Source organism: Solanum pennellii, chromosome 7, assembly GCF_001406875.1.
Source record: "Solanum pennellii chromosome 7, SPENNV200".
NCBI lineage: Eukaryota > Viridiplantae > Streptophyta > Magnoliopsida > Solanales > Solanaceae > Solanum > Solanum pennellii.
Genome location: NC_028643.1, coordinates 48,881,052 through 48,903,881, shown reverse-complemented (window position 1 = coordinate 48,903,881; position 22,830 = coordinate 48,881,052). Strand labels below are relative to the sequence as shown.

General features: G+C 34.7%; 1 protein-coding gene across 1 annotated transcript; it reads left to right on the top strand.

The window, feature by feature from the left end:
• The first annotated feature begins 17,406 nt into the window (after nt 1-17,406).
• On the top strand, nt 17,407-21,740 carry LOC107024189. Its single transcript, XM_015225108.2, has 3 exons — nt 17,407-19,481; nt 19,681-19,825; nt 20,666-21,740. Exons 1-3 carry the CDS (start codon nt 17,766-17,768, stop codon nt 21,310-21,312), a joined length of 2,508 nt encoding a protein of 835 aa, XP_015080594.1. The 5' UTR covers nt 17,407-17,765; the 3' UTR covers nt 21,313-21,740.
• Nucleotides 21,741-22,830: the final 1,090 nt, after the last annotated feature.

Genomic DNA, 22,830 nt, shown 5'->3' with positions numbered 1-22,830 from the left:
TAGAAGCGGTTCTTCTTTGGAGCATCACTAGAACCACTTGCTTGAGCTTGGACACTACCCTTGTCTTGACTCTTAAAGTTTGGACAATCTCTCATCTTGTGACCACTTTTGCCACAACTAAAGCAATTATCCGTCCCCTTAAGGCAATCACCATAGTGTTTTTTACAACATTTTCCACAAGTTGTCTTCTCATTTGGTGAGTTAGTACCTTTTACCTTCTTTAATTTAGGGTTGGACACCCTATCACCACTAGCTCTTGGGAATCTGGAAGGGACTTGATTAGAATCCCGCTTCTTAAATCTAGGCCTGTCTTGTATCTCAAGCCTATTCTTTGAAGAACCTCCATCAAATGACCTTGCTCTCTTAGCATCTCTACTTTTTTGCTTAAACCTTGCCTCCTCAACCCTTCTTGAATACACCATAAGACGGGAAATGTTCATGTTGTCATGTAGCATGGCCGATTGGCACTCCACTTGTAAGTCCTCCAACACCCCCGTCATGAAACGGCTCATTTGGTCTCTAGGATATGAGACCAAATAAGGAGCATATTTGGACAACTTAATGAATTCCAAAGAGTACTCATGGACACTCTTTCCTCCTTGGCAAAGATTGATGAACTTCATCACTTTCTCCGCCCTCATCTCCCTAGGGAAGGACCTATCTAGAAAAGCCACCTTAAAGATCTTCCAAGTCATCAGACCACCCCTCAACGGCCTAATATCCCTCCATTGCACATACTAAGTTTGAGCCACATCCTTGAGTTGGTATGTGAACAACTCGACCTTCTCACTTGAAGACACCCCCATAGCATATAGTATCTTGTAGACCTCATCGATGAATTCTTGGGGGTCTTCATTAACATTAGACCCATAGAATGTAGGAGGGTTCATTCGAGAGAAGTCCCTTAGACGGGAAACCACAGTATTGACTTGTTGATGAGGACAAGGAGCAATATCTCGATTGGCTTGGTCCGTCAGAGCTTGGTCTTGAACCCTCGCTGCTTGTGCTTGAGTAGTCATGGCTTGGGCCATTTGAGAACGAATAGCCCTCATCTCAGCTTCCGTCATCAATGGAGGGTTATCCCGGGCTTGATCCACATTAGCATCTTGTTCAAGTGGAGGAACTTTCTCATCATGGGGAGGAGCTCCCGCATTAGCAACTTCCTCCTCAAGTCTTCGAGCCACATTCATTCGAGTGTTAATGCTTCCTATAAGCACAACAATAGGATTAGATGCAGAAGCACACCATAAGTATACTCTATTGGCACGATATAAAATTTCCAAGAAAGAGAGTGATTCCTAAGCATCATATAGGTTCCTACTCATAAGTGTGGCGCGCTTCACAATTATGAATATAAACCTACATAGACGTGATAGAGACGTGGTAGAGAGAGAGAGACATAATCAACGATATTAAACCTCATGCTCTGATATTAAGTTTGTCACATCCGGGTTTACCCCTTAGACGTAACCGGTATCATCATCCTTTTCAAGGACTAAGACTAGCCTCTTAGTTTCATGTCATTACATTCATAGGTTGAAAAATGCAAAAAAAAATTAGAACTTTCATTATCACTACTTGGAGGTTTACATAGATCTCTAAATACATACAATATATATTCATATTGAGTATACATAGACCCTTATTATAGAAAGGTTACATAGCCTTCTACTTTTATTGCACATACATATATAAAAATATAGAATTATTCTCAACGATTGTCTCATCTCATAAAATCTAAACGAATATCAAAATGTGGGCATAGCCCTTACATCAATTCAATAAGACCATGTATAGGTCATACGAAAGTACAATACTCCGTTAAAAGAAAAGGAATAAAAGAGTCAATAAGCTCATAGCAAAATCCGTAAGCTAGAGTATGGCATCGCCCTCGAAAGTTGAGGACCTACCCCACTTGGATGAAAGGAAGAATCCAAGCCTTCAACAATGTTGCCTTCTAAACTCTTCAATGACCGGAACCTAAAATGTTTGGGAAAAGGGAAGAAAATGGGGTTAGTACTCCACATGTACTAAGTATGTGATCTTATGCAGATACACAAGCAAAACATGCTAGAAAGGACTTTTTATCAAAACATGTCATTTTACCCCTTTAAGGACTTAATGCAAAATCAAGTAAGTCATATCAATCAACCAAACATGCTTACTATCTCACTAAGTAATACTTATCCCAACATACTTTGAAACATGATTTAGTACAACCCTAACATCAAGGAATAATATCATAAGAATGAATAAGAGGTAAACATATCATAATAAGCAAGACAACTACTCACAAGTACTTATCAAGTCAACAAGTGCAATGACCAAGCAAAGCCCCATAACCTTACTCAATCAGGTATTTCAACAAGAAAACATGACCAATGTCCAACTTTACATATCATGACATTTAGGTTTACATTTCATCGTATATTAACATTATAAACCAAGGCATATTCATAAATGAACTAATCTACATATAATATCAACAATGTGCCATGGTCATCATATATACATCATATATTATCATAACATAATCATATATAAGAACCACCTCCTAAGACTCCCCTAAAGGCTAACTAGTGCAATGTTTAGGTAGAGTCCCATACCCTGACCTAGACTAAGCTAGACCCCTTAGGTTATTCAAGTTAGAGCTCAAGTTCTTTAATTTGTTTTACCTTTTGGGAACATCTTGCCCTAACCGACATAGACCACATGAGATAGTCTGGAATCCGGTGTCATAAAACCTTACACCGAAAGAAGGTGGAATACTTGTCAAGGTAGTACCAAAACATGAAACATAGCAACTACGTGGATCCACTAGCTAGTATTCCTATGGGAGAAACATAGTTCAAGAACTAGGAGATATAGTTGGGGCCCTCTTTATGCTCCATGCATTATAGTCTCCAATCTCAAGGGTAATGTAGTGTTCCTACCTTCCTTATGTGAAAGGGACACTCCTCTATCTAGTTCACTCGGTGCTAAGCTAGAGTCCCTTTTTGAAATGTCTTTAAGACTTTAATTATCAATCATAGCTTAATTTAGGCCATAGGGTCTAACTCTTGTATAATCATCATCATCAATACCTCAATAAGAATTATATGAGTATAAGTCCTTTCATCACAATTCATATAAGTGAGGTTAACACATTAGCATTTCATAGCATATTAAGGCAGATTGATAGTTTTCACCATCCTTATATCACATACACTTTAGTCAACCTTACAACATAGTCAAGACATTTCAATTCAACATCATGCCACCTTATAATCCTAGTATAAGGCATACTCCAATGTAATATCATGACTTAGGAACAATTAATCACAATTGGAAGTAAAAATGGAGATTCTAAGACTTACCAAGTCTTCCTCATAGTCTATCATCAAGGTCTTACCATCAACACATAACTCAACCCAACTTGGGGAGTAACATCATCACACAATAATAATCAATGAAATAACAAGGCCTATTTCATCTCTATAAGACAATTCATCTTTAGGTCACAACTTGAGACAAGATACATAGTCCAATTTAACATTATAATTCATAATCTAAATCACATCTCTAGAACTAGCATGATAGGCCTATAATTCATCTTAATTTAATCATAATAACACCATAGGATAGTAATCTAATCAACAACCAACTCAATTGAATGATCACAATACAATATAGGTCAAGATCACTACCTAGGGTTAGGGGTAGAGGATCATATTCTTCAATATAGACCAAACCATCAACAATTACCATAAAGAAGTTGAATTACATGTTAATATACTCAATATAACCATAAGAATTCTTAACGACCGGAAACTAGACCCCAGACGAGATCGGCGTCGTTGACCTCTCAGAGGTCGCAAACAAGCCTACTTACGTCATTCTTACTTTACATAGGTTAATTTAGCGGAAAATTTGAATTTTTTTATTCTTTAATCATACTTGCTAAACATTCTTTATATTTCGTAATCGCTCATCATCAACCATCTAACATTTAAGAGACAAGCAACTGAAAGAAATAATTCATTAAGTATTAATTGTAATAGCACCAATACAAACCAAAACAGGAAAGAAACGCTAGTGGAACATGCTCCACTAGCTCAACTCTAAAACTACGCTAGAATGTAAAACAGTAGCATCCTCTAAAGCATGAGGACCTACCAAACTCTGGATGAATGCTGACATCCGGATAGCTGCAATAACGAACCTGTAGCTCTACCGTCCACCTGTGCCTTCACCTAAAAGTTGATGTTTGTATGGAATTAGTACACACTTGTACGAAGTATGGGTATATGCAAGCACACACCAGGGACATGCATGAGAAAGAATAACTCTTTCCTAACAACATGATTTTTGGAAGTCAAGTCAGTGGACTTGCCAAATTGAGATTGGGAAAGTTATGCCATGAGAGTGACATGCATCATCATGATTATCAAATTGCACACAACACATAACATCTGCATATAGCACATAACATATGACACATAGCTTCTTTCATATTATTCATTCGTATGCCATGAGACTTTGTTATCATGGACATGACCTTAAGACTTTCCAAAATGAGGGCTCAACATATGGGACCTCAACTAGGGAGCTTTCTTTAGCAAACACAGAGTCTGCTTCATTCATTCATACATACCTTATTTCAGTTCATTCATAAGCCAGTGTGAACACCAGCTATACCTAGGATGTAGTTTAAGACTTTCATCGGGTTTGCTGTGCCATGATCAAGAATGACCTAATGTCATTACCTGAATCTAGCTCACCTCTTGATTATCTTATCCTAACACCTTCGGTATCATTCATTTCTTTATATGATTCATTTGAGGCTGGCCTCATTCATTCATTGAGAACTTTAACTTTAACCGACATAGATCATGTGAGCATTATGAAATCCAGTGTGTCCCCCACACCGAAAAGAGGTTTAATCACCGGCTAAAGTGACTCAATAACATGCTAGCGTATATGGGAATTTAACCCCGCCAGATCCCGATAGTGGCAGTATAGGTTCAAATATTAGGAGATGTATGGAGACCCATACCCGGCAAGCCGGACAATCTCATCTCATGAGAGTTACATGAACCTCCTCCCTTCCCGAAAGAAGGCATCACCGCTCATAGCTAGCCTATCGGTGCTCAGTATAAAGTTCCATTACATTCAACTCATACATCATGGAAGCTGGCTTCTAGTATGAGGACATCATAGCTCAATTGATGATTTCTCATCTCATCATTAGTATTAAGTGTTTTAGACTCAATATTTTCATTAGAGTGTTCATAGAGACTGGTCTCTTCATTATCTTACACTCTCCTTGGTGAGTACGTATTGGTAACATTTAGTTAGGCTCATTTGAGATTGCTCTCATCATATACATTAGCCTCACATCATGATTGTCACCACATTCTTCATTATTAGCACCTTTATTTTTCATAGTTACTCACCTCTTATTACGTGAATGATCATTTCTTCATTTCGTTACGTATATCTTAGGTTCACTTATTTTTGAACGTATGTTAGACTTATGAGTTTATACATACAAGCCATGGGGCTTCATTTATAGTTCGTTAAGTGATTCTTACTTTCCTAAGATTATGCATTACAAGACTTATGTATCTTGTATATATGCCAAGATCTTGATTTTTGATATAAGTAGATGACATTATTCTTGAATATTTTACTCACGTATGACTTATGTATCAACATGGAGTTTTGGGCACGGGAACCCAAATCTTGAATTACTTGGATATCATTTATATTTTTCATTGATTTTATTTCTCATATTCATAACATTAGAACTCTAAATTAAATCTCAACATTTTCATGAAATAATTAATTTTAGAATTTTAAATTAAATCTCCATATTTGCATGAAAGAATTAATTTTCTATTTTTAATTAGAATTGTAAATTAAATCTCAATATATACATGAAAGAATTAATTTTCTATTTTAATTAGAATTCTAAATTAAATCTCCATATTTACATGAAAGAATTAATTTTCTATTTTAATTAGAATTCTAAATTAAATCTCNCCTAACTTAATTTATTTTATTTTAAAAACTCAGAATTTTACACTTTTGAAGGGTACAAAACTCTGGAAATTTTTGTCCTTCTCCAACCATTTTTAGGTTTATTTTTTTCATAAGTTTAAATAGTTATAAGATGGTTATTCAATTCACTATACTTTATCATAATGAACATCACATTGTACACCCATTACACACATAAATACACAATAAATACACAACTTATACACCCTTAAACAGTGACTAAAACACTGCCCTATACATGCCTATACATCAACTTTTCCGGTCATATTTTGATGATCATTATCGTGATTTCCCGCACTTAAACACATTCGTATTTAATTTAAACACATCATTCATGCAAAAATCTAGCAGCACAACATACCCATCCTACAAATTCGTTAGGGAACTAAGGACAAGGACATAGGAAGGGGAACAACCTTAGTTTCAAGAGTTTAAGAAACGTTCTAAAGAAAGTACTCTTGGAGAAAGAATTCTATGAGAGAAACTCATACCTTTATTGATGTTCAAATGAAGAATTTGCTGCCCAAAACTCTCTCCAAAAATTAGTCCAAGTTACCTCAACGTCCACACCACTCAACGAACAACTTCTATTCGCCTTAATATTTTTGGTTGCTTTGTTTTTCTTAAAATTTCATGTGAGTTCTTCAAGTGTGAAGAACTCTTGATGTATTCTCTGGTTTTTGTTGTGCTTGGCATAATAACGTGAGAGAGATGGAGAACGTGAGAGAGAGTTAAGGAGCGTGAGAGAGAGAGAGATATTAGGGTTAGAAGACTAAATTCAAGACTTAGTCAAATAGAATTTAAATTAAATTAATACAAATATGGTTTATTTTTATTAATACGCGAAAGGACCATTATGCCCTTAAAATTTTAGATTTTTAATTAATTATTAAATCACCTTAAGTACCTATTTATTCGATTTATTTTTCCCTTTTTTTGGATCGTTAAAATTAATAACTCAATCCATAACTTCAATTTCGTAATTGAATGAAGCCCATAAGAAATCTCAACTTTTTGAAATCCATTTTGAAGGAACTCTCTGAGGAAAGAGTCTCAAAGGTGAATAGAACCCATAGCTTAATGTTTTGTAAACAATTTGATGATGAATTCGTCCCTTTCTAGCCCCCTAACCCTTATCCTTGGTAGTCTTCAATGGTGAGTTCATGTAGAGAGAGAAATAAGAGAGAAGGAAGAGAGTTTATTTCAGAGTTATGTTAGACTAATGTGGGTTGGGAGTATTTATAAAGGGTCTTAATCAACTTAATCAACTCCTTTAACCCTAATTAAACCACCTAACACCCTAACTAATTAAATGAAATCATTTTAAACTTGGCAGTGAAACTCGACCCTCACAAATGAGACCCCGAAAGACGGGCCGTCTCTGAGTTCACGGACACCCCCCCCCTCCTTCCTACACTCCGTCGTCTTGGTCAAAGACTGTGCAGGAGAGGGCTTCCTCCAAATTTTTGAAGTGTGGGACGACCGTGGAATCGATGCCCCGTCGATACACACACGGACCGTATCCTGCACCTCTACACTCTGTCGATGAGTTCAGAGGCTGTGCAGGTGAAGGGACCTTCTCCACCACCCTAAATGTGTGACGACGGTGGCATCGACTCCCCAGCGATCCACACACGGGCCGTCTTATGTCTCGTTGATGCACACTACCAGGCAGTGTTGCATCAAACTACAGGGGTCCTCCTCAAGGGCCCTTGGTTGGTCCTTGCAAAGTCGTACCCGAATGTTTCAACCACGAAACAACTCAAACACCTATTAGCTACCTTTATACCAATTTTCATACATTTTCAACTCCTAAAAGTTAGTAAAATATGCTAAGGTACACTAACATCCCTTTAAACCAACTTCCCGGACGTTTTTGGATGTTTTGGTTCTTAAACCTCCTAAATGACCTATATTCATTAAAAATGGACATAGAAACAGTGCTTAGACTTTAAGACACCTATGTTAGGCTTTAAGGTGTTACATTATGTCATTTTATGCCTAAAGTATGTCATTTTACTTAGTTTAAGCCTAATAACTTAGTCAGACATACCCAAAACCTTTATTCATAAAAAATATCCAAACTTAGAGCAAAAAGAGAAAGAAAAGGTGCTTGTTTTCTCAAGAACACGCAACAATTTTTTTTCAAGTTTCAGCCCCAAAATTGAAGGATTTTTTGAAGATTTTTTCACCATGTATGTGGGATTTCACTACTCCGCCCTTTCACCTATTAGGTCCCTAGAATTCAGTCAGATTCTCGATTTGCTATATCTTGCATAGAACTAGGGTTTCTAAAAGCCTTAGATATTAGTTGTGATTTAGTTGTTAGAGCATTCCTAATTAGATTATCATATTTTTTGGAATCATTGCTTAGTTCTTTGCACGAAACTGAGAACCCTATTGTTTAGATTCTCTTAGTTTATGAATTACACATGCTAGGTCAGTAAGTATATATACATGCTTCAGTTTTAGAATGTCACATTATTAGTATGTAACTGTTACATTCTTAGAGTTGCAAGTCGGCAAGGTAAACAGTTCATAACTTAAAGCACGGGTAGTGAAATCATATTTTTCTTTTCATATTGGAAAGACGGATCAAGTATCTACAATATGTGTAAAAATCACAGCCAAAAGTTTCATGGATTTTTACAAGACACTTCAATGTCAGCCCACAATTCTACCTTGCTCGGTGTTTCAATGTTGCGCGTCTGTGTCAAAAAATCATAATTTAAAGTAGGAGTTCCTGAATCTCGAGATTCTTCTTTTGTTATGGAGAGGGCTTCAATAACTTCAATGTATGTAAAAATAATGATCATATCAAGATTTTTATGAACTTTCACAAATAGGCCTTTGACATGCTAAGATCAACTTCAAAATATGATGATTTTGTTTTCAGGTTTGAGTGGTTGTGGTATAAAATTCATAACTTAGCGTAGAAACTTCTGAATTATGAAATGATTTTTACGTTGTGAAGTAGACTCCAAGAACTGCAATATATGTAAAAATAATGGTCAAAATCTTTGAGTATTTTTACAAATGTGCCTTTAAAGTTAGCTAAGATGCCTCGCTTAAATCTTCTCTTTTGCTCCTCTGATGCATTTGAACTTATGTGCTAGGTATATAATTTTAAAGAGTTAGTGTGATGATCACGCAATGCCACCAAAAAACCTTTATTTCTACTCGTGTGACTGAGCTTAGAGTGATTAAACCAAGCACCTATGTACCTCGGTGAAGAGATCAAGTCATATCATAGTTCAAGATGATGAGTTTTTTTTCTATTTTGGGGTCGTACACTATTTATACTCTTGCGGTCTAGGATTACCACACAATTTATACTCATACATTAAGAAGCATTGTAACGTGCATTTTAGGCTCGTACATTGATGAGGATTTCAACTTGTAGTTTAGGCTCGTGCGTCGATGAATATTTCACATACAGTTTAGGCTCGTACGCCGATGAGCATTTTAAGTTACAGTTTAGGCTCGTGCATCGAGGAGAGTTTCAACTTATAGTGTAGGCTTGTGTGTTGAGGAGCATTTCAATTTGCAATTTAGGCTTGTACATCAAGGAGCGTTGCAACTTATAGTTTAGGCTCGTGTGTCGAGAAACATTTCAACTTGGAGTTTAGGCTAGTACATCAAGAAGCATTGCAGGAAAGAATTTCATCAACGTAACTGCCCCTCTAACCTTTTGTGATGAAGCATTAGTATACTTTGATTTGGTGTTCGCTTTTATACTTTCGCATTGTTGAAGTTGTTTTGTACTTGATTTTGTGTCAACTTTTGAAAGTCAAAGTTTAAAAGTCCGTTGATGCTTTTGCCTTTTGAGAGCGATCAAAGTCTAAGTATCACCACTCTATTCTTTGGAGAATTCATCTATCTTGGATATTTTTTTTGTTTTCTTCAAGGTGTAAACTTCAACTGGTTCAAAGTTCTCAAACTGTAGTATGATGACACCTTCTTAAATTTTTGGCGATACCACAAGACATAGAATTTCTGAAATTATATCATTTTTATGATCAAGTCTTACACGAGCATGGTTTGTCTTAGCTGTCTCACCATCATCGATGATGATCTTTCCCTTTCATACCGATGTCATGATCTTTTCCTTTAGAATGTAGTATTTTATAGTGTCATGAATGATGATGTGGTGAAATTTAAAATACATAGAAACATCGACTTTATTGGATTCTTTAGGTCGCTTTGACTCGGCAGTGCAATAACTTTCTTGGTTAGAAGCTCATCAAGAATCACAGGAACATCAAATTCCGAAAAGGGATACTCTTTTTATTGTAACTCCTTCAACGTTGATTGATATTTATTTCTTGCATTTGTTGATGCGCCTCGATCTCTTTCAACGTTTGTCTCGTGGAGGTCTTCATAAAAGTCGTTGTTATCGCCATGGACTCATTAGTTGTGTAGTCTAACGATTCTTTGAATTGTGTATCTTCTTCTCTTGGATCAAATACATGAGATGTCTTCATGGCTTGCAATACTCAGCTCCATGTCATGAGTACGTGTAGCTAATTCTTCAAAACTTTGAGTCTTAATTCCTTGAAGGATATATACAAGGCCTCAATACATTTCTTGTATACAAATTTCAACTGTGGAGATTTCAGAAAGTTGGTCCTTGCAATATAAGCTCAATATTCGCCAATGATTGATGTAGTCCACTACAGGTTCATCCTTACTTTGCTTATTGTTTGTCAATTTCATCATGCTCACTGTACGACGAGTACTATAAAAACAATTGAGAAATTAATTTTCAAGTTGCTCCTAGCTATCAATTACTTCAGGCTCCAAGTTCGTATACCAATCAAATACGTTTTCTATTTAAGAACGAACAAACTGCTAGACAAGAAGATCACTATGTGTACCGACACTGCTACAATTTTCAACAAAATGAGCAATCCCTTCTATCAAATTGTTGCAATATTGATGGTTGATATCCAGTTGACATCAGTAGACCCTCAATTTTCTTAGAATATGATTTTGAATATCCTAAGGAACTTAGTGGTGGGCCACCATATTGAGCTTTAATGGTGTTTGTGATCATGTCTTGTAGTTGTTGAACTGTTAAGTAGCCACTAAAGTAGATCACTTTGCGCTTTAAGAGTCAATTGGCTTGGTGGGAGAATCAATATCAACTATTTCTTTTATTATTAGAATATGATGTGACTCTCTAGAGTTGTAGAGATCTAAGTTTCTTGTAAGTTGGATGATTTAGAGATTTTTATTATCAATAGACTTCTTCAAGGCTTCAATGATTTGATCCATTATTGCAAACATCTCGTCCATGTCAGTTGCGTCAATCATCAAGGAGTTAACCTTTGTTCAAATTAAAGAGTCTATTCAATTCTTAGATTCACAAAAATTGAAACCAGAGTGAGAAAGTTCATCAAACAACTTAGATGCAATGTTTCCCCATGGATTGCAGTTTTGAGTGCCATTTGAGACTACATCTCCAAGAAGGTGAAATATTCAGATCCACTCAAGGTTCTTGTCTTGAACTTGCGTCGAATGATTGAATCAACATTTGAAGTCAACAAATGTGGCAATAGTAGAGTCCTCACATGAAACATCATTGATCTTCTTGAAGACCATTGCAAATTTGAACTTTTTTGTTTTTTGATTTGTAGGAGGAGAGCAGAATTGGTTCCACTGGATATGCCAATTTATTTGCAACAAATTTCCTTACAGCATAATTGATCCTACGGAGCGTGCCGAATTTGTTAATAACAAATTTTTGTAAGCACTGAAAATTAACTACACGAAAAAAAATGTGATTTTACTAATGAATCATGTGAGTAAAATTCTGGTGTTCTCTTGATTCTTCTCTCCTAAATTTCTTCGTGATTCGAGGGTCTTTAGTAGCGTACTTCTCGAATTGTTGGATGCTGCAGACCTCTTTGAGATGTTGATTTTCAAGAACGTCGAAAAGTGCTTCGTTGTTTGAAGTTAATCTCCGGGAAGAACTTCGTTGATCACTCGTTCGAAAAATTATGTACATAGTTGATGTTATAGCTTTCTCCAATTGAAAAATGCTCGTTGAAGAGTTTTCTTCATCCTTTTGAATGTTATGTCTATCCCCTATTTATAGTTGTAGGGAGTGGACAAAGTTGCAAGTGATTGGTCAAAGGATGTCATTTTGACACTTGACGCATTGTGATTGGTCTTGTATTTGACCGAGACTACCACCTCATTTTGACACGTGGCGTCACATTGTTGATCTTGGATTCCTACTCACTGTGACATGTGGCATGTGTTTGGGCTTCCAGGTGAAATTGATCTTGGACTTGAATTTAATAAAAACGAATTTATTTATTTGTGAAGCCGAAATAATCATTCTACCCAAATAAACATGGATTTAAACAAAATTTTATATGAATTAAATCCAATTAAATTTGTGTGTCTACATATGTATTTGACATGATAATTATATTTGCAACTTCATAATTTTAGCGATAACTAGTTGATTAAACTGCTAATGTGATGATTAGGCTATATATGAACCTTCGTAGAAATATTCTAACTTTGTGAAGTAGCGTCACTTGAAATGTTGCGACTTTTCATGAAAATAAGTATCTGTTGTAAGATAACTTTTGTATAGACATGACCATCATACATAGATGAATTGATGCATTGGTGTATAAACAATAAATCTTCTGTGATAATAATGATAATAAAATCCATATAAGTTGGACTGTAACATTCACGAAGGTGTCATAAGTTTTGCATCAAAAAAGGCTTAAATTCCATAGTGGAGTAAGAATATATCATGGTTTATGAAAAAATATGATTTGAAACGTTGTGGCCACACCTGATGCAACCCTTCTAAGATATTGATATAACGATGATATTTTTGATATGCCTGTATAAAATAATTGTTTATGATTTATATTGATCTTGTAAAATCTATTTTCAAAAGATGCAGTATGTATAATAGATGTGTGAATAAATAAGGCTAAAAAGTCCTTAAACTAAACACAAGTGATGGAAACCTAACTTTGAGTTACTATACACTCGAACAATACAAGTTCAATGGATAATAACAAGCTACTTTGTGTTGCTAAAGCACGAGTCTTCTTTTTAGATCCTTGATTTAAGTTTACTGCATACTGTTATGTGATAAGTTGAGGAGTTGCTAAATGCTTGAAATGACAGAGGCATAGTAACAAACTCCATAGTGTATCTGTTACACGAAGGTTGAATCAATTGTTAATGAAATTAGTATATGTCTACAGGAATAAGGACATAATAGCTAATTTCACCTATATGTACATTGAAGTGCTGCCGCTTCCAGAAATATCTTAAGGTCTGGTCTTGTAAATATTCATGAGATCAAGATGAGCACCTGGTCAGATATGTTTTAAAGCAAATACTGGGGTTTCTAAGCTAAAATAATGTGTGTGATATTTTGAGTTTGACACAAAATCTTTAAAGATATCAATTACTTCATCAGAACTTTTTACTTAAAGATCAAATCTTTTATAAGATACTCTCTGGTAAGCATGATATTATGAGAAATATGATAAACTAATGGGGCATTGTTGGATTTTCATAATATATAAAGGTCTTAAATTGAGCAAAGACATTTTGTTCATGAAAGAACATAACTGTTATGAAGAGTCATTTGTTCATGAATGAACATGACCATTATGAATAGTCATCTGTTCATGAAAGAACATGACTCTTATGAGAAATCATCTCTTAAGTTCTATAAATATAAAGACTCTCTAGAAGAAGCCTTAGAAAATCTGCATGTATAAACAAAAGATTTTGTTGTGTCTTTGAAGAGAATTGTTTGTATTCACCAAAATATGTATATGAGTAATAACTCTCTAAAGAAATTGATTACACGTCTCAAAGTCATTTTCTTCTTCAATCTATACTTCCTATGATTTTCTAACAGACTTGTTGAATCTTGGGAAATATAACTTAACCGGTGAAATATCCTTAAAAATAATGTCATAGGCACACCTCAAGCTAAAAGATTTCCATGATTTCTACTATTTTTCCAACAATTTTTATGCATTATGCCTAAGGATGGTTCTTGTTTTATCAAGTCACGTTGAAATAGAAGGAATATCCGTTATTGTCCTCTCTATTTTTTTTAAATGCAATTATGAAAGCGATTGATTGATGGTACATTTCAATCTTGCTTCTTTCTTCATTTGACCACACCTAAGGAACGGTTGCGTTTACATTAAACAACTCCACATGGTACAACAACTCAAATGGTAATGCAAGTTCAAAAAACACAATTCCTTCCCAAATAATTATTGCATATTTCATGTAACAATAAATCATCTTTTTTTGAATAATTTTATAATATTTCTTTTGAGCAATTAAATATTTATACACAACTAATATTATTTTAAAATTTATAAAATTATACTTAATATGTTATTATTATAATTGATATTTTTTAACTAAGGGACAACTAGAAGTGATGTAGCGAATATATATTTATATGCTTTGCCGGCCATGTCGTTCAAGTTATATCATACATGCATTTTGGTGGGAATTGAAGAAAGATTATTATACTTCACAATTATCAACCATTCAAGCTTTTATCTTAAATTACTAATTTATGATTTCTAATTACCATTTGAACATGACATGTCGTTTTAAAATTTAAAAAGGTCTAAAAAGTGGAATTTTATATTCAAATTATTTTAAAATGTAATACTTCATCCATAAGTTTATATATTATAAAGAAAATTACATCTTGAAAGAGACTGTATATCCCATATAAACTGCAGATTATATTAAACAACATCTAATTATTGATGTTGATTAGTGGAACTTTAAAATTAAGAGAATTTGTAAGATTGTAACTATAAGCTTTTATTTATAGAAGGAATCCTCATTTCATAAGACACTGTGTAAAATTGAGAAAATTTTAATATTTTTCAAGTTCATAAGTAAAAATCCAACTTAGAAAATATAAGTTATATGAGTGCATAAAACATCAAACCAATTTAATTTCACATCATATTGAAATAGGGCTAGAAGTACTAATGCAGGAAAAGAGAAGCATGCTACAATCTCTCGAATCAAAAATTTAATACAGATTTTCTTTTAAAATAATTTGTTTGCATGAGAGTGATGAGATTTTTTTAAAAAAAATGCACAAGTACCCCTTACACTATGATTGAAATTTCAGAAATACACCTTAATTAAACTAAGGTTTTATTACCCCTGAATACTTTATTTGAAAAAAAATTGCACCTTTTTGACTTACATGGCATCCAAATATCTCTTACGCGCCTCAATTGCGTGAAGTCATACAGTGTGCCACGTAAAAAGAATGTGTATAAAATTACAAAAAAAATTAGTTTGGGGGTGTGGTAATAGGGCATTAGTTTAGTTAAAATATATCTCTGAAATTTCAGTCATAATCTAGGGGGTACTTCTGCATTTTTCCAATAAAATAAAATCCCACCTGGTGTTAGTACCCTTTATTGGAGCATTGACTAAATTTAGATCCCACACTGCATAGCTCATTCATGACTGATAATTCCAACATGATTTTCTCGCTCAAACTTAAGACTTCTGATTAATGATAGAGCAGCCCCACGACTTCCACCGCTCCAGCAAAATCCATATTGATGAGAGTGATGAGCTATACACCCATGTTAACATGAAGTTAGAATCACCACCATTCATTCATTCACTCATCGAGAAGTATTCACCAGTGATGAAGTCAAATTAACGGGGGTAAATATGTTCGGGACTATCGAATAGTTAAAGCATAAAAAATAACAAGAATTACTAAATATTATTCTCTCTATCTCATATTAATTGATTAAATGCATATGTATTCTTTAATACTGTCCAAAATTTTAGAGACACTTAAATTATGCTAATGTCTTATTACCTCCCGAACTTATTTTATAAATAATTTTCTATCTTTTCTCGATCTACGTGACTCTATCTTCTAGGGCCAGCGCATGTTGATAATTTTTTCAAGCTTTCTAGTTGATAGTGTCACGTAGGTTGAATAGGGGTACAAAATTATTAATAAAATAAATTGGGGGAGGGGGATAATAGAACCTTAGTATATACTATAAGTGTGTCTCTGAGATTTCAGCTATAGATTGGGGGATGGGTACTTATAAGAAATCATAACTAAGAAGATAACTTTACTAATTCACCTATTAATTATTTTTTATTATTTTGAGAATTTACAAATAAATATGAATACTTGAATACTTTTAAAATCAATTAATTGTAAGGATAATATAAAAAAAACATGTAATGCTTTCTTGATTTGGTAAGGTGATCAACTAATGTTAGATGACAACTACTCCCTCCGTCTAGAGTTGTCAAAAAGGGCAGGTCAGACCCAAGCCTCGTGGGCAAGGAAATTTGATGGACTACGGCGGGCCGACCCTTCATTTGGAAGGGTCTGAAAATGATAGACTCTATAAGGGTTGAGGGATAGGGTGGGTTAGCACTTCTTTTTTTTTATTTCTATTTTTTTTCTTTCAAACTTAAAATTCTATAACATCAAAAAATGAGAAGACTTTCAAATCAAATATGTCAAACAATGGTGTTGTTTCAATAATTCTAGCAAAAAATCTAGTGTGATTAGCATGTATGTACGATACTAGATGCTCGATACATGTATATGATGTGATGCATCCCAAATACACGAGCGAGATAAGAGAGTGGCGAGCAAGATGGGAGGGAGGCGAGGACGCGAGATTTGTCACATGTGAATCCATTTGAATAGAGTGTATCTAGAACAAATTAACCTAATTTTGGGTTCATGTATCTAAACGTACCAAATTTTTGTAAGATTCGTAATATTACGATATAGCAAGTCATAATCAAGCCTTAAGGGCCAAAGATTTATATGAATCGGACTTGTAAGTCCTAGTTTTAAATGGACTTGAAAAATTCTACCTCAACTCTACCCCAATAAATATAATAGATTGGATTGGGCCAGCCTCATGGGTTAAGCCCATTTCGAAGGTTCTACTCCCTTCCAACAATAGTTGTTCACTTTATGAAATCAAAGAATAATTTTTTACTTAGTTCCTAATTTATCTTTATCGTCAATTATAATTATTTTCGTATCATATTTTTTCAAGACATTGTCTTTATCATATTTAAAACACGATATAGTAAAATTAATTTTTATTTATAATTTCTTATGAAATGTGCAAAGTCAATAATAAAAAAACATTTTAATTATCGTAATCAACTAATATGGAACGAAGGGAGTATAACACAAGAATAATGATACCAAATGGTTTCATAAATTTCTTTTTTTAAAATAAAGTGTTAAAAAATAAAAAATATAGATAAATAATTGGAGCAGTGGAGGGAATGGTCGTCAAACGAAAACAACAAGAGTAGGTAGCAGAGGAAAGGAAAGAGACAATTTAATAAATTCACGGGCATTTTCTCTTTGTTAGTAACTGCACAGTGCAGAGAAGCAGTGTCTGTGATCCAACGCCCCTTCACCTCTTTTTCTTCAACTACCACATTTAAATCCTTTTTCCTAATTCAACTTCATCCTTGGAATAATCTTTGTTTATTGATGTGGGATCTGACCTAGTAGTAGCAGCAGCAGCTACTATCATAAGTGAAGAGGAGCGAGCAGTTATTGTGTTTGTTCCTTTTCTCTTCATTTCCACTTCCATACACAAGTTGAAGTCTTAATCCATTCGTCTTGTAGATTTGAAGCAACATCCCGTAGCTACTTGGACATGCCTCCAGACAGCCTGAGATCAGCCGTGTACAGATCCTTTATAACCTGTGATGATCCCAAAGGTGTTGTGGAATGTAGCACAATCAGAAAATCACAAATGGAAAAAAATACGCCTTGTTCATCACACAAGGATGAAGGAAGACAAACAGTCAATCACACATCTTCCTTCCACCTAATGGAGGTGTCCAGAGAAGCTCAAAAGCTGAACCAAGTGATCGACTCATGGTCTAAGGGTATGACCATAGAAAGGCATTCGAATGATATCGCTAAAGATTTGTTGAAAGGAGCCCTTGATTTACAGGAATCACTTGTGATGCTAGGAAAGCTGCAACATATAGCAAAGTTGAAGAAGAAATATAAGCATGAACTTGATGGAATACCCATTCAAAGAACCAAGTCTGAAAGGATTTCAGAACACAGGTTAAACAGGTTTGAGTTTCAAAAACCAAGATTTTCTGTTGATGGGGATTGTTTTGATGAGCTTAGGGAAGTCATAAGAGATAACTTTGCTAGACAACCAAATTCTGCTTTACAGTTTCAAACAAATAGTGAAAAGGCATCTGTTGGTACAAGGATTAAATCATCACATGTCCCATCCACTAGTTCAAGCCACTCCTCCATTGTTCAATCCCAACAAGTTTCCCCGCCACTGGACGGGCCAAATTTAATTGCCAGACTGATGGGTCTTGAAGAGATTCCTAGCAAGTCCCAACACCAAACTACCCAAAAGGTTGTCAAGCAGACGAGACCTATATTTGAAATAGATTTGCCAAAAGCAAAGAAGCCCACATTCATCAGTCATAAGGTGGATCCAAAACGAAAAACATTTGATGAAATAATTGAAACCATGTATTTCAAGGGGCTTTTGAGAAGCAAGTCTACACATAAGTTTGTTGATTCTCCACCCATTGTGATCATGAAGCCTTTATATGAACAAAATCCATCAGACTCTAGAAACAAATGTGAAGAAATTTCACCTGATGATCACAAGGGAGCATCCATGTATAGGAAAATGCAGGCAGGAAAAGATCATAATAATAGATTCAGCAAAGAAAGAGGTGAAGCACCTTCAAAATCAAAGACTCTTCAAGTTTTGATTCAGCCTAATAAAAAGATTATAGCTTCTTCTCCTGGAAAGCACCGTGGTGAAGCAAATGCAAAATCAAAAACTTTGGATTTCGTGAGTCAAGAAAAACAGCATAATAAAAACATTAGAGCTTCTTCTCCAGGCAAGGATCTTGGTGAAGCACCTGCAAACTCAAAGACGCTTAAACTTCTTCTTCAAGAAAAATATCCTAATGCAATGATCAAAGCTTCTTCTCATCGCAAGTATCTTGGTGACGCAACAGTTAAAGTTTTCATTCAGGAAAAACAGCCTAATACAAGGACTAGAGCTTCTTCTCCTGGAAAGACTCCGCAAACAAAGAAAGAACCAATTGGAAAAAGAGAGGACGGGACTCAACGAGTAGCTCCTGCTATCAGAAACTCTAAAGAAATGAAAAATGCCAAAATAGACGACAGTGCTAAATTTCAGGACCAAAGCAAGATGAGCACTCTGAAAGTGAGAAAACCAGAGAGAAAGCCATTGGCTGCACAAGCAAAAAGTACTATATATGATCGTAAGCATATCACAACCACTGCATCTCATAACTCCATTAAGAGGAAGAAGAATGTTAAAGCTAACAAGCCAATCAAGAGTACCCCCATTGCTACAGTGAGTACATAGTTATAACTTATATTTTTGAGTTTTAACCATCTTTATTCTGGAAGCTATGTTTCTCGTTTCTCATGTTATTATTTATTGTCCTAGTTCCCTTCTTAATTTTAACACATGTTAAGGGGACACTATTCTGTACGTGTTGGTCCTCATGTGGAATTAACTATGGAGGTTTTCATTTTATATATTGATACAGGTTGCCGATATAAAACACAAGGATGAAAGTAAAGAAATGGTGCAGGCAGAAGATAAAGACACAGATAGAGCCATAACCAAAGTTACATCCTCAGAAGAGCTTCAGTTAGAAAAAAGGGCTAATATCTTTGAGGATCTTGTCACCGGTAAGGCACACACTTCATTATTTAGCCAGTTTCATGCAAACGTTCTGGTAAGTTTAGAAACAATTTTTCAACTATTCATCATACATAGGCTTGTCGAGTGACTATAACATTGAGTGTTGCGGTGGGGTTAGATATATATTCTAGACATTGTTCAGCAAACAAGAATGATATTATCTCGATATCTAGGAGACCAAATATGAATGGTATTTATATTCTACTTTTGCAGATTAGAATATTTTCTTTCTTCTGAACTTGGGAATAATGATATATACGATGATAATATAGTAGTTTAGTCGACAGCACAGCAGCTTTGTATAACCATAACATTAAATGAAAGATTTGGCGGACTCAAAAGCTTCCAGAAACTCTCTATGTATACGTGCAGTTGAGAATGAAGATGATGTTCTGATATTCTTGAGAAGCTGTTTTCTAGTAAGACTTATGAATTATATCTTGATAACTCGATTACTGTCTTTCTATGTGGAAGTTCCAAATCTGTAATGAGATACAATCTGGTAGCTAGATTCTTAGAGAACAAGTGTTGAAATAACCTGCTAGAAGTAATTGAAGTGGTCTAACACACTTCAACCTTTTGAAGCCACACAGAGTGTTATATTAATGGTACTTCCTAAGATCTGTCTCTTTCTTCTTCCATACCTTAAGAACCATGATAGTAGCTATAACACATGGAAGTAGCTACTTATAGTCATCACTCAAGCTTCAACAGCCCTTTAGTTATCTTATAGGAAATAAATTCTGCACACAACTTGTGGTTCATCCAAGAAGATTTATCAGTTGTCATTGTGAAAATATTCTAAAATATTACTTCTTCAATTGCAGATAATGCTGTCAATGGTGAAAATGTCCCTTGTGAATCCAGCGTTCTATCAACCTATTGTCTCGGTGACATCAAATTAGTGGAGCAGATTAACTGTAACATCAATCTAGACTTCACTGAGAATGTAAACTTCAATTCCGGAGCAACTACAAGGTATTTACTTTTGAGCAGTGAATCGTTCCTCTGTCAGTCCAAGGAGCTTTTTGAAACAGATGTGTGTGAACCAACTGTATGGCAGACAACTAGCGTAGATCATGAAATTGCTGATAGAACACTCTTACTTGATTGTGCAAATGAGCTATTAGAAAATAAAAGGTCCCAATGTGCACTGGCAGTTAATCCGTTATCAATGAAGGCCATTAAGATGAGAAAATTTTATGTACCCTTTGAAAAGTTGGTGAATGAAATTTGTGATGGGATTGAAGTTCTGCGAAGTTACAACAAGGTAGCTGGCAAGAACCTTTCAGCTGATGCTCTTTATCCACTGCTAGAAAGAGATCTATGGTGCAAGGGGGTTGCCGGCAGTGCATGGGATCTGGCCTGGAGAACTGGATTAACTAAAAATGAAGTTGAACAAGTGGTAACTGACATAGAGAAGTATCTTTTAGCTGCATTTATTGATGATTTGTTGACGGACTTCATGCTATAGCACTAGTACGTATTCAGGTCGGCGATTTAGGAACTTGACTTATATAATCTGTAAAGTTTGAGAAACTTTAAAGTTGTCTCTGTGTGATCTATTGGTCATGGGTTCGAGCCACGGAAGCAGCCAGTGTAGGTCTACATCACACCCCTTGGGTTGCGGCCATCCCTGGACCCTGCTAAGGCAGAATGCTTTGTGCACTGAACTGCCCTGCCCTGCCCCGTCCCGTCCTGCCCCACTTATATAATTTGTAAATAATAATCCAATAGAGGAGTTGAAAAGGGTTTTAAGAAGCTGAGGAGTTGAAGGTACTAGATTAAATTACGTTTCAATGCTGAGTTGATATTATATTTGTACATTTCTTGCTGATATAGTTATGTAAATGTAGTGAATCTAGATATGATTTGTTCTATTGCAATTTTGAAACTTGATCAGCTTTGTAGAGTTTATCGAAGCAACCAAACATCACAATCTTGATGAGAAACCACGTTTCTGCAATAAAACAATTGAATTACAACTTCATTTAGAAGGATGCAATATAAGTTTTAGTTGTATAACTTGTAAGAGTTGGTGTTTCAATTAATTTTGAAACAAATTCATCTGTACAAGTTTTGAAATAACAAAATACATGAATGAAAATTGTAACATTCATTTTGTGTTAATTCTAGGGAGAAGATACAAGTACCTCTAGACTATGACCGAAATTCCAGAGACACGCAATCTTAAGGAAATTAAGGTCCTATTACCCCTGACTCATTCTTTTTTGTAATTTTGTACACCTTTTGGCATATGTGGCACATCGTGTGACTCCACACAGTTGAGGCGCGTAGAGATATTTGGATGCCACGTAAAACAAAAAGATGTACAAAATTACAAAAAGGGAAAAGGGTCTGATATACCCCTCAATTTTGTCATTTAGAGTTGATATACCCCTTGTTATGAAAGTAGCTCATATATACCCTACTTGTAAACAACATATACCCTTTTCCTCTAACGGAAATGAAAAATAATAATTTTCAATCTAAATTTTTATTATTTTTTTCTAAAAAATATAATCCCATATGAGTAAATTTAGTCCTCGTCAAACATATTTTTTTTGGCCTTTTTTTGTTTCAATGACTAATTTATAGTAATTATTTTGATAATCAAATTTATTTATGTTTCACTAATATTCTTGTAAAACTTATTGTAGATGACCAAATTTTTTTTCGAATACGAAATTAAATTGCAATACACACAAAAAAAAAGTTAATTTTTTTTTTCTTTAAACTAAGGAATGAAAGAAAAAAATAAAATAAGAATAAGAAACTCAAATAATTATAATAAAAGAAGTCAAAAAATAATTTATGTATGAAAAAAATTAAAATATACCTTGAACTTTTATAGAAGAATCATATATACCACTAAATAATTTATTTTTTAAAAAATATAAGTAAAAAATATAAATTTAAAACTAATTATTTAAAATTCCGTTAAATGAAGGGTATATGTGAGCCATTTTGTAACGGCAGGGGTATATGTGAG

Bases quoted from the DNA above. Each gene is read 5' to 3' on its own strand.
- LOC107024189 (XM_015225108.2), top strand. From the start codon at position 17,766: ATGCCTCCAGACAGCCTGAGATCAGCCGTGTACAGATCCTTTATAACC. The intron at 19,482-19,680 runs GTGAGTACATAG...ATATTGATACAG, and splicing joins AGAGTACCCCCATTGCTACA to GTTGCCGATATAAAACACAA. The intron at 19,826-20,665 runs GTAAGGCACACA...CTTCAATTGCAG, and splicing joins CTTTGAGGATCTTGTCACCG to ATAATGCTGTCAATGGTGAA.